At 32.5% G+C, this 17,246-nt stretch overlaps 1 protein-coding gene across 4 annotated transcripts; it reads right to left on the bottom strand.

The window, feature by feature from the left end:
* Positions 1 to 863: 863 nt before the first annotated feature.
* LOC142633494 (putative 3'(2'),5'-bisphosphate nucleotidase, mitochondrial) lies at positions 864 to 10,176 on the bottom strand. Of its 4 annotated transcripts, none has more exons than XM_075807736.1 (10): positions 9,848 to 10,134; positions 9,605 to 9,718; positions 9,104 to 9,206; positions 8,173 to 8,384; positions 7,828 to 7,887; positions 6,305 to 6,693; positions 3,923 to 4,001; positions 3,790 to 3,840; positions 2,556 to 2,729; positions 864 to 1,142 (listed from the first exon to the last, which is right to left on the bottom strand). In XM_075807736.1, the coding sequence occupies exons 1-9, from the start codon at positions 9,965 to 9,967 to the stop codon at positions 2,580 to 2,582; spliced, it is 1,278 nt and encodes a 425-aa protein (XP_075663851.1). In that variant the 5' UTR covers positions 9,968 to 10,134; the 3' UTR covers positions 864 to 1,142; positions 2,556 to 2,579. The 4 variants fall into 4 exon arrangements, with proteins under 4 accessions (XP_075663851.1, XP_075663850.1, XP_075663852.1 ...); XM_075807735.1 differs by having other exon boundaries at positions 864 to 1,998; XM_075807737.1 differs by lacking the exon at positions 864 to 1,142 and having other exon boundaries at positions 2,395 to 2,729; positions 9,605 to 9,701; positions 9,843 to 10,176.
* Positions 10,177 to 17,246: the final 7,070 nt, after the last annotated feature.

Genomic DNA, 17,246 nt, shown 5'->3' on the forward strand with positions numbered 1-17,246 from the left:
CTTGTGTCACTTCTTACACGTGCGGAGCTGCTTGTGTCATTGCTATACACCGCCGATGCGCTTCATGCCTTCATTTCAATGACACTTGGCGAATTTCTACCGGTTTCGAATAATGACGCAAAACCTAGCAAAGCAAGATGCGTGGTGCTTTGTAATTGGTTGTATTTTGTGGACTTTGGTAGTATGATGTGTCAGCTTGTGATAGGTCGGGAATTTTCCCTCTCTACAATGGTATTGGCAAGAGCCTAGATTCACGAGATATGAATATGACTACAGTAGATTAGTTCAATACGTAGAAGTTTTTAATGTGATTTTTCTTTTGGTTGACTTCGAATGTAGATAAGTTCAAATTTTCAATCCATTTCTTACACATTGATAGCTGATGTTGGAGCATTTATTAGTGCGTTAACGGCAAGGGCATACTCAGGGAAGTTAATCATAGTTGTCAGATTTTTGGATGCATGATTTGGCCTCTAAATGGCAAGCAACCGTTACATGAAACAACATTTTATTGATGCTATCTGCAAAAAAAATCTTGTAGACAAGTGCACAAATTTCATACACAGTTTTAGTTCCCCCTCCGGAAAACAATGGTACTTATGAAATTTTCACAAATTTGAAGTAATAATGCTACGGGGTTGTTTCTTTCACACAACACTGTGATTTTATAACTAAAAACGTGAATTTAACTCATGTTATCGGTTTATTATAACACATCTATACTGTGTGAAAGAGAATTTTCTCATAACGTTAATTTGCATAAAAAGTAATGCTAATGATATTACAAATTTTACTACATTGATAATAGAGCTTACAAACTTATGTGTCATCAATCACAAAAAAAAAAATCATTAATTAGGTGGTTGAACTTAAAGCTTAATAATCACATTCTTTGTAACGGCAGTTTACAAGTTTTATATAGTAAAAGTTTTTGTAGTACCTTTTGCATTATTCATTTACATAGATTTTTAGCTAGCAATTTCATTTATTTACTGGAAATAAACAAATTATAATTACCAAAACAAAGGACATAAGCAAATTGACAGTGGAAAGACCAGCTTATTAGAATATAGTGGCATTCGTGGGAGTAGATTGAACATATAGCATGGCCTAGTTTCAAGATAACCCAAGCTTGGAGCCTCCTGTACTCAATTTCAAAAGAATGATATTCCCTCAGGAACCCTTAGGACCGATTGATGAAAATCAAAAGACAAAAACCATGATAACACAAGGCAAATGTAAATTGCTTCAGGAAATGTCTAGTATTAGCATAATGGAGACAATAACAAATAGTCAAAAATCAGAATTATTGAATGAGTTTATTTCAAGTTTCAAACATGATCCTTTCTACTTTTGAGTCGAAAATCCATATCTACATTTATGGAAGCCATTTCTTTGTCCATAAACAATTCTTCATCATGTGTAGACTATTCTCCATGAGCGCACCTATAGTTTCATGTAACATGTTCAACTTTGGCAGCCAACCTAAAGTTTCAATAAAATCTTTTTTTCCTAGCCAGTTCCTGAAGTTACTGGTCTGCAGGCCACCAATTATGACTTAACACCTCCCATATTATGTCCATCACGTCTCCATTAAAGATTTATTATGCAAATTTACACATGCTCGTTCCTCTTTCCCTAAAATGCTAGCTATAAACTTCCTCGTTCTCTACGTTGCAAGAAATTTTTATTTTTATTTTCACTGGTAAGTTACACGCGCAGCTAATATGCAAGAACTGCAGAGGAAACTTACCAGGGGAGGAGGCCAGTTGAACTAGAACTCACTAGCCAAGTTGCAAGAAATGTCTACATTGCCTCATTGCCAATTACTGCCCACAGTATGATCTTTTCATCATAAGGGCAAAACAAAAGGCTGAGACAAGATTTTAAAAATATTGACATTGTCAAAATTTTCGAGGTCATTAGCAAAGTTTCATCTAGAGCTCCCCATATGTGAATTTTTACAGCCAAATCCCAACTGATCATATGTTTAATCAACTGAAAATACAAAGGAATATGTCCAATTTTATTTTGCATTAAGATAACATTTGCTCTATAGACAAAATTAAAGAAGATTTAGTTCTGGATCTAAATAAAAGAAGATAGCTTGGGCTCCAAATTAGTAGGCCACAAACAGCCCTGTAAACAACACATAATTTCAATAGCAATAGCCTAACTAATGATATGTTCAAGTTTAATCGACTGAAAATTTGAAAATACAAAGGAATATTTTGACTTTGACTTTGCATTAAGATAAATTTTTAGTATAAAAACAAATTTAAAGAAGATTTAGTATTGGCCCTAAAATAGTTGGCCATAAAATAGTTTCTTGTATTACTTATGTTTTTTTTCTTTTATTAGCTAGCTGAACTCACCCAAGAAACTAGTAGACAATGAAAGAAAACTAAGCATGACTTTGTTATCTGACAACAGTGAACTAATACAACTGGTGTAACAGTAACATTCCGCAAATTTTGCATTGCTTGTGAACTGAACTAAGTATCAATTCAAGAATTGTTGAATCAAATGCTAAAAGGAAAAGGAAAAAAGAATACCATGATCAGGTAGGGGTCCACCCATCAATCATTTGATGAAACAGAAGAGATCTTATCCAGAATTTGATCATGTAAGTTGCCATTAGTTACAAGGATTCCGCCTGAAGGAAATATAATCCTCCGTCCATCTTTATCTGCAGCAAGATCAACTTGACTCCCTTTCCAGTCAGTAACCTGATTTTTATTCAAAATTTATTTATGTCATCAATGTAAGTGAAATAGTTCTCATATATGCTCTTTTTATGAATAACAATCTATGAGGACACAAAAAGCTTACAAACAAAAACGGCTGATAAAAATCCAGAAAGCCAAGAAAGGAAAAACAGAAAAAGGAAACTGAAGACTTTCACTGCTAATCAATGATCTCAACATGATACCTATTATATTTGACATAGACAACTCCCAGTCATAAATATGTGGAAGAAGAGGATGAACAATTGTAACTTGTTTCCCCTTATATGATGTATTATGTCACATTTATGCAAAAGGAAAAGGTACAAAATTTTGATGTCGACCAAAGCTCTACTCCTTGGGTAGGTCTTTTATACACATTTAAAAAATTGAAATAATGACATAATGGCATAGATTATCAATAAGCAACATGGTATAAACACTGCATACATGGTTTCCACAAAATCAAAAATAGCATTTCTTCTATGCACATGTAAACCTCAGTGAAAGAGATTTTAGCATGTTGGAGACGAGGGGCTCAGAGCCTAAGAGACGCCATAATTCCAATGTGTGGAATTCTATGCCATTATGTCTGACTGGAGTTTATGGAGGGAATCAAATTCTAGAAAATTCAAAGAAGTTGAGACTTTGGTCTTTATTCTTAAATCTTTGCTAAAATTTATTATAAGGGATATTGAGAATCTAGATTGTACTTCCTTTATTGAATTTCTAGATCTTTGTAATTTTAGATGTTAATTGTTTGGTGGGGCTCTTTTTTTAATAAAAATATATTACATGCAAATATATATATACACATACACACTTATGTGGAACATTTGTCTTCTCACATTATCTACTTTGTTGGAGATGATTACACATTTCTTCCTAAATTAAGTTCCATTAAACTTTTCATATATATAGTTTGAAAACACTATGAATGCGAGAATAACAATGACATTGATGAAAAGAATTCTATTAGCGAATGTTATTATTATTATTTTTTCAGGGCTCAAAAGTTTGATCAGTTTAGCTTGTTTGTGGTTTGAAAAGGAGTATTGCATACCTTTCCCCCTGCTTCGAGCACACATATTATGCCAACAGCATGATCCCAAATCTAAATTGTAGATAAGATCAGGAACTAAGTTATACAACCACAATATTTGCAAGAAATTGAGATCTAGAAATCAATGTGATACCTTAATACTTGTTTGAGCTTTTGCTCGATGAATATAAACAGAAGCCCTACCTGAAGCCACCATTAAATACTTGCATAAGCTGCATAAACCAAAAAGAATGTGTGACATACAAGTTAAAAAAATTCATAAATCCATTAACAGGTTGATGTGATGATTCACATTTGATAGGCAGAGCAGAAATTAGATAGCATACATGGAACTCAATAAGAAATTATGTGCTACAAGTTTTATTGAGATATCTGATTGAAAAATCAAAACAGTAGGTCCTTATGACACTGAAAATTTGTAAATTAACTCACAAGAAGTGTATACAAGCCTGCTTTCTGCCAAGTCAGGAGCTAATTATCAGGGAGCACCTCAGATCTCAAGTTAAAAAACCAAGAGTAGAAAATACAATTTTTGTTCCATATGCTTTTACTCTACTAAAGAATGCCAATGGCTTAGGCATTGGCATGTTGAGTGAAACTTAAATCCTTATGGAATTGAAAGCTGGCATTTTATTCCTCAGAAAGAGCAGTTGAGGATCCTAGGTAAAGAGCTCATTACTACAGAACAAAGTACTTAAAGCTCTTATGGTCTTGTTTTGGTACTTTCTTAACACCAAAACAAGATTAGGAAAAGAAAGAAGAAAAATCTAAAATGGTCAATGAAAATAGCAGTCAATTACCCAGTATTCACACCTGAAATGTAGAATGATTCGCTTTATGCTCTGAAAGAACTCTTTAGTTAGCAATATAACCAATGATAGGGCTAATTTGAGAATTTTGTGAAATTTTTGAGAATTTTTGTTGCGTCCCTAGCTTTATTGAGGGATTATTTCAGATTTTCCAAGTTGGGACACCATCTATATCAAGAGTTTACAAACATTTATTTCAGGTTTTTATTGCTTCAGATTTTTTTATTTTTTCATTTAAGATACCAGTTGACATTTTGAATTTGGAATTTGGGTTTTATGAGTGAGTTTTTGGGATGTAATTGTGTCCTGCTGTAATTCTTGAAGCTACTGAAAAGGCTCCAGGAATGGTTTAAGACATTGAACTTTGAATGAAAATTTTCTTTAACTTGGTGGTGATTCCAAACCCCTATGTGAAGCGTAGAATTTTGTATTCTACCTGTTATTTTCTTTTTCTTTTTTCAAATACATTCTGCATTGAACACAAAACAGAGTAAGGTAAAAGGCTGACCATTGAATAAGTGAGCTAAAAGGAACTAGACAAAGACAAGACTTAAGAGATTTCAAAAGTCAAGGAAGACAGAAAAAAAACAACCTGTACTTGTTGAAGCACACTATTGTCAGTATCTCTTTTAAGCCTTTCCTCAAATGAAGCAGAGAATCTTAAATTAAAAAGTTATTCTAAGCCTTAGAGGAACAACTTTTAATAGATGCATTGGTGAGAATGAAAATTACAAAAAACCAATCAGTATTTCAGTGAAAGCAAGGAAATGTATATGAGAAACAGTTACAAAAACCTAGAATTAGTTCCAGCATAAAATAAAAGAATCAACACTAGGACAGTTTGGATGCATAGAGGGAAGAGAAAAGCATGCGTGGAGAGAAGACATGAGTGCACAAAAAAGGAACCATAATTTATCAAACAAAAGAAAAACAAGAAAGAGTTTCAAATTAGTCTTCATGCATAAAGCAAAGAATAGCATCACCATATGGGAATGAAAGACTTTAACAAGGACGATTCAATAGAAAAATTAAAGAACAAGAAAATAAAGATAGAGAACCTAGGAGTTGGCACCTAAGCTTGCTTGGACTCAACACCGAGCAGAAGAAACCTCTAAGAGTCAACACCTAAGGTTGACTAGAGTTGACAACAGACCATGGAGAACAATTTCCACAGAGATTTTATTTGTCAGAATATTCCCCCTTCATAGGAGTACAATACTTTGCTCATATGGGAGTGCTAAATCCTAATTCTAACTGACATAGGAAAACTCTAATTGGCTTATATTATTAAATACCCTTGACGTTAAATAAAAATACTAACTAAATACTAGGACCTAAAATAAAAAATAAAGTTGACTCACCAAATAAAATAAAACTAAATAAAAATATGATTTTTCTTGCACTTCCTGCATCAACCTCTAATTCAAATTCTACATAGGTAACTTGACACTGCAAAACCAAACTTTGGTTATGTAAACACAAGAAATAATCCTCCCATAAACAAAGGCAGAAAATTAAGTCCAATACATGCATGTGTATGTACAGTAGATGTTTCGTTTTGGATCTATGCATTGGTTGATGTTGGCAGATAGAAGAACTCTAGCAATGAGTTAGCACCTTCTCGCAACATATTAGCAATCAGGATTTCAAGTAGAAGCAGGTAAGTAGGAAGATATAGTTTTACTATTAATGAAACAAATGTAAACCTTCCACAACATGTGGGCAAAAGAAGAATTTGATTATTCCCAGCACTGTCTGCAATTGTTGTGGTGCTAAATGTTGTTGACAGTGGAAATGAGTCTGATGATTGACTATCTGGAGCACAAAAGCGTGCCTCATGTATTAAGCGACATCCATCTACAAAGCATCTGGTCCAACCATTAATCATTTTGGTTGTGGTATACAGCATATCTGATAACCTCTTTGTCCATACTCCACAACCAATATGAGCAATCATTATGATACCTGACCCAGCTAAGTTTTTTCTAATTTCCTGGACCTCAGTAGTAGATTCAATGGAAGAATCATACTGCCAGTTAGGGCAACCCATAACACCTAGTACAATCTCTCCTTCAACTACAAGAGCCAAACCTACCTGAAAAGATTAGGGAGTTCCTTGAGCAAAAATCAAGATATTAAGAAGGATACCCTTATAGGGAAAACTATGTACAATTTCCATACAATGAATATATATCTTTGAAGAATATATTTTGGAATTTTTCTGTATAAATTATATAAAATCTGTTCAATGTTGTTTATTTGAGACTAGCAGCCCAAATGTTTAATTCCTTCTCTCCTGAAACAGAGAATCAATGAAACAACCATTATAGATAATAGATTGCATTTAGAAGTGTTTTCTTAACCTTGTCATCATACAAAACATACAATTACCCTTTTTTTAGTTTCGGAATTAGAAGTGTTTCTTGGTGAAAGTATCAATCAGTATCTATTTGGTCATAGAAACCCACTTCATAGCTACCATCAATGTCCAAGAAGTTGACACAAACTACCAATACCACAACAACTAAGGATCACATATCCAACCCATTACAAGCATTAATTATGGAAAAGAGTTTTTATTGTTACTGTTCTTGTATCCAAAACCTATTTATTCAAAAGAAAAAAGTTTTATTAAAAAAAAAATCAACAACAACAACTATAACAGAAACTATGCTATATGTAATTACAAATGTTATAAGTTCACTATCTATCTTACTTTTCAAATGTAAAGCACTCATAGTTCTTGAAGGATTAAATTTCATACTTCAGTCTTGAAATGATATAAGCTATTATATCAACAAGTTGATTCTATTCTATCCACCAGCTGAACAAAATCCAAAACTTCATTCTTATGCACATCTCTTATTATAACTTCTGATTTAAATTCAATTTAGTTTTACTCATGGTTTTAAAGACCATATTGGACTAGTTAGTCTGACTGGATCAACCACAAACCAGGATCTATACTGGTCCAGTCCACATTCAAAAACCAGAAAAGGTCAAAAACTGATCAACTGGTGGTTCAACTGCCAAAACTGCAAACCAAAATTAGTTTGGACGAATCCTGACTTTCTTTTAATGTGTTTGGATGAGCTTATTTTCATCAAATTATTTTGTTTATTATGTAAGAGTACAGTTGTACCTTGAAAAAAGTGAAGCTTTACATTCCAGTTTAAGATGGAAATGAGCTAACCCAAATGAGCAACCTTTCTAAATTAGAAAGACTTACCACATATAAGGCCTCACTTCCTTTTAGAAATCCTCGTGTGCCATCTATGGGATCAAGTACCTGCATTGAGTTAACACCTCAATAGAAGTAAATAAAGTACAAATCCAACCAAAAAGCATATTATGAAGTCAAAAACTATGAAATTAATTAACACCTAAAAGGCCATGAAAGACACTAAACTGAGAACCCCTTTCTGATAAGAAGCAGAAGGTACCCTTAGCCCACACTCATAGATCATATCATCATACAAGTTGCAAGTCAAGGAGTCCACAGATATATACCAACTAACACAAGCATACAGGGTGAGTGATCATCCCAAACAGTATAAGAACTCGTTAAACCAACCCAATATGTGGCTGGCTTGGTTCCAAAGGTAAAAGCTTCCTTCCCTCCTCTGTCAATTGCCTTAAGCACATCATCATGTGTCAATGGCTTATCTTCAGCACTTGCTTGACGAGTTACTGCCTTTACCACAGGATCTTCTAGATTATTTGAACGTACAAAGGCAGAATCCTCTTCAGCCACCAAGGGAATAGAAGGGAACAGTTTGCCCAATTCTGTCACCATAATCACAAAAGGAAAATCATTAATGCTTGGATTCTAGACAAAGAATTTTAAGATATCAACAAGTAAAAAATTTCTTTCACTTGGAGATTGCTTATTAGACAATCATATTATTCTTTTCTTATTTATACATTGTTTGATGAGCATTACATATAGCACAATTTATGGTTATGTCACTCTACAGTGTAAATCGCATGAAGCTCTAAGACTTGTGATATGAGACAAGGTGATGCCTAACTTAAGCAATATGCCCCTATTTCTTCTCTCAGGGCTGTTTGTGCTTATGTTTATTGCTAAATCCACAGTCATAAGATGACAGGCTTAATATTATCATGCAATAATGACGCACTGAAGCAACATTTGCAATATTAGATAAATTCCCTTGTCCAAATGTGCATCAAATGGTACAATCATGAAAACCCATCAATAAGAAATCACGATTACCAGTCAACATGTTTAACAGTCAAAGAGCAGGTTCAATTAGTTGGCATGGAGTAATTTCAGGGACATGAAGATCAATCCACGCATATCATATGTAGGAAATTTTACCTCTTTCCATTTTATCATCAGACTAAGACACTAATTCTTGTATTCACACAACAAGATTCACGCAAGGACACCCAAAAAAAAACACACATTAACAAATTTTCAATTAATAATAAGTATAAGCAAACAAAGAAGTTATAAGCAATGAGCATTTTCAGATAACTACCCAAACTGACCAGAGCCTGCACCCCAAAATCTGCAACCGTGACCGGAGTCTGGTCAATCTTTTCTACGATCCGTCCATCACTCGAAAACAAAGATGCTTTCACCTATAAAATTTTATCAATTACAATTTAATGAACATAAATACAATCAATTAAAGAACAAGAAAAATAATAAACCACAAAGTATTGTTTGGTTCCCTAGAAAATGTTAGAAAGAAAACAAAAGGTCTAATTCTCACTTCGTTATGCAGAGCTTTTGAGTTCTTTGCTCCACAAAATTAAAAACAAAACACACACACACAGCATCGTATGGACCAGCATTTTTCACAATAGAGTTCTTGCTTCAAAAACCAATAATTTGCATTGTAGAAAAAACAAGAAACAAGACGCGATCGATAGAAGCAGCAAATAGCGATTCAGAATGTTGCAAGTTGTTTTCCTTTCTGGCATTTTCTCAGTAACCAAACAGGCAATTAAGGAAGACAAAAACAAAAGGAAATTACGTCGACACAAAGATGACAAGCTCTCTCAACTACATCCACGGCAGCTTCCAGCTCTCTGTAATACTTCGCTTCCTGAATCGGAAATGGCAGACTCGCCCTGCAAAATTCACCGGACTATTCAAATCTTTTTTTTGTATTTCATAGAAAACAAATAAATACTAGCTAGCAACTTTAGCATAGCAAAGCAAGCAGAGGCTATATATATATGTGTATGAGTGGAGGAATAGAGTGCAGAGACCTTACAGTAAAGAGTCGTGTGCGAGTGATCAGTGGAGAGGTAGTAGTGGTAGTGGATCTGGAACGATGAAGAGTGTGGATGAATCGGACGGCGGGGAAAGGAGGAGCGAAGTGGAGGAGATTCATTGATGGAGTTTTTAACGGTGTAGATTTGTTGGATAGTGGAGCCGAGTCAGTGATGGTAGTGGCCACTGGGGAAGTGTAGGTGCTTGCTTTGGGTTGGAGTGTTTGTGGAGTTGAGAGAAAGAGCGGAAGGGGAGAGGGGGAAGAAATCTTAACGGTCCTTTTGGGCGAACACGTTGGTTGGTGAGATTGGAAGTTATGCTAAATGTCACACGTGTGGGATGACGTTCAGCTATTAAACTAAAGGCTATGTTTGGTCAAAGGGAAAAGGAGAAAGGGAAATGTGTTTTTTTTTTTTTTTTATTAAGAGTTTTAACTTATGTCGTCGTTCATTCGTTTTTTATAGTGTTTTTTATCCTCAAACTAAGATATCAGAGATTTTATCAATTTAGTTAATTGGAATCCATAGAAAATATTATTTGAATATAAAAGAGGTGAGAAATGAAAGGAATGCAATGTGTTTTACAATTTTATCCTTTTAATTTATAAAGAAATAACTATATAAATGTAATTTGACACAAAGAGTCAAAACTTTTTAGGGTATAAGAGTAAGTTTATGGATTCAGAGGGAAAGCTAAAAATACAAAATTGGTGGGATCTACAGAAATCTTTTCTCCCTTATATTCTCTTCTAACTAAACAAATGACAATGGCCAATGGATCTTTTCTCTTCCCTTCTCCCCACATTTCATGTGAACGACTTATTTCGGATGTTGAAATATAGCACTTCATTGAATTCTTTAGAAATTGAAGACAACCACCAAAATCTTTGTAATTTAATTGTTATCGAGAATGTTTTGCTACGAGGGCCAAAAATGCAAGATTAGCCCAAATTTTTCCTTGGGTTCTTTAAAAATGTTTATTTGTGGAGAATTAAGCCCAAAATTCCAAATATATGATTAATAAAAGACTAATGGTGCTTTAACAAGAATGAAATCAAAATGTCATAACTGAAATATAAGAAAATGTAGAAAAAGTACATAATAGGTCTGAAATTTCGACCCACAATCAGTAAGAAGAGGAAATTGAAAGAGGTTGTGAGGAAGAGAAAGAAAGTTCCACTATATCCATATTTCCACCTCAAAGCTTTAGAATTTTGAGGATGTTAGCTAGCTGAATGGGCTTTTGCTCTAAAGTTTCAACTTTATGGGAAAAATGTGGTTCATTGGTTTTTTAGTTGAAGAAGGACTCTTGTATTGAACTTAGGGTGTTGCTCTAAGAGTAAAATGTGGTTGGTTTTGTTTTGAGCTGAAATGAGAGTTTTATAATAGCCTTTAGATGTCCTTAATGACTGGTTTTTAAGCTAGAAGATGAGGCTATAGACCTCCAAGATGCTAAGTTGATGTTTGGTTTAGATTTGCTTTAGTTGGGTAGAAGAGTTAGCTTGCTTTATATATAATTTAGGAATTATTTGACTAAGCTCCCATTAGCTTTTCATTTTTAGTTGTTTCAGACTCTTGGAGGCTCACCTAAGTGAGGGCTAGCAGCTAGAGTTGGCCAATGAGAGCCAACTATTTAAAAAAAAAAAAATGGTTTGATTAGAAACTTTGAGTCTGAGTTAGCCAAAACATAAAAGCTCTTTTAGCGTGAAAATTTTGGATTCAAGATCTTCTACATGAGCCTGAAGTGCTACCAGTGTCCTTTGCCCATTTGGTAGCACGTATGAGTTGGGTTCATGCAAAAAGTCCAAAAGAAACCGACTCATACCCTCTAAACCATACTTTCTCAATTTCCCCCAATATGTCGCCGGGCTTGGGTCATACTTAAAAAAAATAAAATATAATACAATACATGAATTGGACTTGTAAAAATGTGTCACAAAAATAAGTATCAACAATTGTCAGTTTTTTTTTTTTTTAATATTTTGAATGGAGGATTCAAAAAGTAACAAATTAGAACTTAACCCAATTAATAAAGCCACGTTCTGTTTGGGGATTTAATACGGAATGAAAGGCTAATGTGTTACATTTCAAAATCAATAGAATTAAATTTCTCTAAAAACCTATCTCATATTATTGTTGAGTTGGATGCTCTTGTGGCGTTGTTTTTTTTTTTTTTTTTTTCTCACTTAATATTCATCCTAAGTTGTTGGCTTTGGTTGATGACTGCATATCGCTGTTGCGGAGCATACCTAACTCTCAAGTCTCCTATAAAAAAAAAAAACTCTCTCAATTTCACCATGTTTTTAGAGTAGAAAATAGAAGTGCTGATGCACTGCCTAGTTTGGAGTGATCTCAAATTGAGGATTTTGTTATCTTTTTTACCCTACACTCTATTAGGGGTGTTTTGTAATGGATAATTCTGTAGTGTCTTGCACTTGCACCCGCCTTTTTTCTGCTGTTTAGGCAGTTTTATATACAACCCTTTTTATCCAAAAAAGAAAAACTCAATATCTAATTTAGAGAAAATTTAATGAATGCTTTAATGGCATTGATTTAAGAAATATTTTTAAAAACTTTTTATGAAAAAATGAAAAAAGTAACTGGGTTTTTTGAAAAAGTTTATATTTTCTATAAAAATAGTATCAAAACTTTCTTGAAATAGTCCATTAACAAAAATCCTAAGGGCACCTGTTAATTGGGAGAAATTATTAGGTCAATTGGGATAATTATTGAAATGGTCCTCCTAGTCAATGAAATGATGTCACCTATGCAAATGTGTGAGTAAGCTTCATAATCATCATAATTAATAACTATCCTCTGAGCACGCACGTGCAAATGTGTGAGTCAGCTCCATAATCATCATAATTAATAACTAACCTCTGAGCACGCACTCACGCACGTGCTCAGAGGCTCTTCTATTTTTTGCGTAAGAGTTAATTTAGAGCACTCATTATAATTTGGGATTACTACATTTTTCAATTACAAAAAAATCTACGGACGTGATGAGCATTATGACTTTGTAGGTGAAATAATTTTCATCACACCCCTAGGTTTTTTTGGTTTAATGTCATAATTTTCATCACACCTCTATTATGCTCAAAAGCTCTTCTATTTTTATGGAAAAAATTTTCAAGGTTGATGTATTTTTCAGTCACAAAAATCTCTAGGAGTGTGATGACATGTAGCACATAATATAAACACATTTGGAAATACATAAATCTAATCACATCTCTAGATATTTTCATGATTGAAAAATGAATCAGTCCTAAATTATGATAAATGAAAAGTAGTCTCTTAGAGAAAAGTAAAAATAAAAAGAAGAGTCTCCAAGAACGTGCAAAAATGATAGTTTCTTCTAATGTGTTTGTCAAATTGTTTATATCATTAGAAAATTAGTTTTAGAAACATTACCCAATTTGAATGCTCCTCAAACTAATGCTTATGTCCAATAACATAAATGAGCTAAAATGTACATAATAGCCCTTTTGTGCATGTTTAGAGACTTTTCTATTTTTTAAATGTCAATACCTTCTTTATCTTAATTTTTTCCCATTAATATACAAATTGTAATTATAATGATAAGATACAAAAAGAACAAACTTTTGTCAATGGATTCATCTCTTCCTACCTTTACTTGATTTATAAAGAAAAAATTTACCAAAAATTAGTGTATAATTAATCCCAACATCTTAAAAGAATTATGTAAACATCTAGAATCGACTATTAAAATATTCATAATTTTTTGACCACTTTAAAGCCAACAAAGCATTTATTATTCAAGTAACAATACTTTGTATTAGTGTCATGATTATACTTTGTATTAGTGTCATGATTAATACGGTACAAAATTAAGACTCATCTTCAACTAAAATATTTATAAAAAAAAAAAACTTAAACTAAAATATTCTTCTTCTTTTTTTTTTTTTACATTCTTGGAGGAGAGAATAAAAATCATTATGGAGAACTTTTCAGTTTTTATAGAATCTAAATTCAAATGAGAAAAGAATGGAGGAAAAAGAAAAGGCCTTGAAAGGTAAATGATTTGTATATCTTGCAAAGCTATGATATTTCTAAAAGTTTTGAATGCATGTGTGTAGAGACCTTTTTATTTTTGTAAAATTCGTCATTAATGATTTCAACATCAATAAGTGTTTTTTTTTTTCTTTTGTGTGGGAGATCAAAGCATGCCTTTTAAAATACCACTCGTACTATACATGAATTTGAAATCCACTTTCATTTGTAAGATCTTAGACATATTCCCATTCACGGTTTTTTGGAGCCATAATTTGCTAATGAAATTGTATAAGAAATTATAAAATCTAAAAAGTAAAGGAAAAAAAAAATTCAAAGAATAAGTAAGACGTGATCATGAACATCAATTCTCAACATGTTCATCCTCACTTAATTTTTTTTTGATACAAGATAGAATTACTACTCTAGCCAAGGTTGTCAAAATCGGGATCCTACGTAGGATCGTGGGAGGTAGGTAGGATCGGAGATCGTAGGATCGGATCGTGAATCGTAAGATCCTACCTATTTTCAGATTTTAAGCAAAAAACTTATTGATAGTGACTTTGTATGTTATATAATTACTTAAAATATAAATCCATCCATTAAAAGAAAATTGCATCATAAAATGTAATTTGCACGCACTACATCGTTCTTATGTCATTCTAATGAAGCAAAATATATTTAACTTTTGACATAATGTATTTAAAAAGTTCAGTACATGTTTAATTAGCAACTAAGTACCAAAATATTATCTACACATATGAAAAATGTTTTCCAAATTCTAAGTTCCAAATCCAAAATAAGTTAGGCTAGTTAGCATATAAAAACTAGCTAACTACAATTTTACAATATGTAATCTAAAAGAAAATTCTCAATCTAAGGTAAACTAGCTAATTAAATAATGAAGATCCTATTTCATAATTTTTCAAATTTTACTTAATTTAGTTAACAAAATAGAAAAATAAAAACCTTAAAAGCTTTGTCAAAATCATATACGCAACACAACAATATGGAATTAAGCTAACAAAGTACAAATAAATGATAAACTACTAAGTACTAACTACCAAAACAAATTACTAGAAACCTTAAAGGCAGCAATGGCTCATGGCAACATTATTGAGAGGGTTGAGAGGTGCTGGGTTTTTTACTGAGTTTTTTTTTTTTTTTTTTTTAAACGTTAAACTTAAGTTAAGAAAGCTTAAAGGCAGTGATGGCTCACCATTAACAGGGCTGAAAGATGCTGTGTTTTTGACAAATGGCTAGTTATGGCATTTTTCACGTTTTATATTTTTGATAATATCGCAATCTCGATTGATCGAACTAGATGTCAAGCTTGAAATCGAAAATCTTATACGGTCTAGCCAGGAATCAAGCTAGCAGTCAAACTGATAGAAACTTTAGTTTTCTTGCTCTAAACTTGATTCTTTCTTGATCTGAACTTGGGTCTTTGTCTTGGACTATAAAATACATCTTTAACCCACTTAAGACACACCAAAAACACTATGAATTGATTACATTTATCGTATTTGCCAACTACAAAAATATGGACTCTACAAAATGCATTTTCTTTTCTATGAAGTTAGAAACACCACTGTTGTGAGTACTAAAACTGTTATTTCTAAGGTAAAGTTCCTAAATCTAATGCTTTAATGACATTGGTTTCAATTGTGTGGTTTTATTTTTTATTTTTGGTTCTAAAATTGATATTTACTTTTTTAGGTCTTATTATTCTATGAAAAAAAATAGTTCTTCTTAACTCAATAAAAATAATCACTTCAAAATTATATAAAACATGGTTGCCTACAGATAGTGAAACACAAGTACATCATTAGATTTTATGTAACAACATTTGTGAAGGCGATACAAATAGATGATTAATTTAGCATAAGTATGTTAATATTAAAAGTGAATTGGCTTCTACAATAGTTTAAAAAAAACAGGAACGGTTAAAGAAAGAAAAGGTTTTGTTTTTTAAAACATTAAACTTATACCATAGGTTTTTTTGAGATTTTATGTTGACATAGGGGTAAATTTGGGACTTCAATTCATTATTGGGCTTCTAAAACCTGTTGGGCTTGTGGGTTTAGGTTTACCCAAATGAATCCCACTTAAAAAAAAAAAAAAAAAAAAAAAAATTCAAGCCAAATGGTAGGATCTGTAGGATCGGTAGAATCCCATACGATCCTACGATCCTATACGATTCTACACGATCCTACCTACGATCCTAACATTTTTGCGATCCTGCTACGATTTAAAACTTTTTGGTGAGGTGGAATCGTAAAATCGTGCGATTCTACGATCTGGATCGCGATTTTGACAACCATGACTCTAGCATAATCTAAGTGTATATGTGTGTGAAACTCTCTCCTAGAGACTTGAACCCCGGCCCTTGCCCCCACACTCCACAAACATTTATACTTATGGAGTAACCATCGCACTAAGGGTGTGCGATGGTCATCCTCACTTAATTGAGTGTAAAAGAATTGCTCCCATACCAGAAGGTCTTGTCTATGCAAATCTTTTGCAAAATACAGAAAACCAACTGACAAAATTAACATGCTATAATTTGTTGATAGAATTATATAAGAAATTCTAAAATCTAAAAAGAAAAAAGAAAAATTAAAATTAAAAGATTTGGGCGTAATAAAGTTCTAGGTTTTAGGCATGCAGAAGAAATGCTATCATGGTCTTGAAATATTTTGGCAAACAGAAACCAGTAAACAAAAAACTAAAAATTGAAAAAGAATGTGAAAGAGATAGGGATGCTTAGCATATAGTTAAAATACTATATCAAATTTTTGTCAATAAATTACAACCCATAAAAACCAAAATTGGGGATCACAACACAAAAACTCAAATGTCAATAACAAAATATAGAGAGAGATAGAGTACCTTCCTTTTAAATTCTTTTTTGAGCGGTGGCACATTTTTTTTGCACTTCATCTCTACCTTTTTTCTACCTAGCTGAATTCCCTCACGATGTGCGGCACAACTTATTATTAGTTTTCTCCAATATTTCAATAATTTTTATAAAGAATATTGTAGCTTAACTGGTTGGCACTCAATTTCTAATAGAGACATTTATAATTTAGATCCCTCAATTATTGATGTGTAAAAAAAAAAATCAATAAATTTCCTTGTAAAAATTATAATCTTTAGTTATTTTATAGATAAAATAGAAAAATACTAAGAGTAGTGTAGTGATTTGATCACACTATATATATGTGTTCACTAATTGAAAATTACATGATATAATGGTTAATATAGATAAGCATGATTCCTCTCTCAAAAAAAAAAAAAAGATAAGCATGATTTGTGCCTACTAAAAAAGGCATATATACTTTTTTTTTTTTTAATATTCTTGATTGTGTGTTACTAATTTTCTCCCTT

The sequence above is a fragment of the Castanea sativa genome, chromosome 5, assembly GCF_040712315.1.
Source record: "Castanea sativa cultivar Marrone di Chiusa Pesio chromosome 5, ASM4071231v1".
Taxonomy (NCBI): domain Eukaryota; kingdom Viridiplantae; phylum Streptophyta; class Magnoliopsida; order Fagales; family Fagaceae; genus Castanea; species Castanea sativa.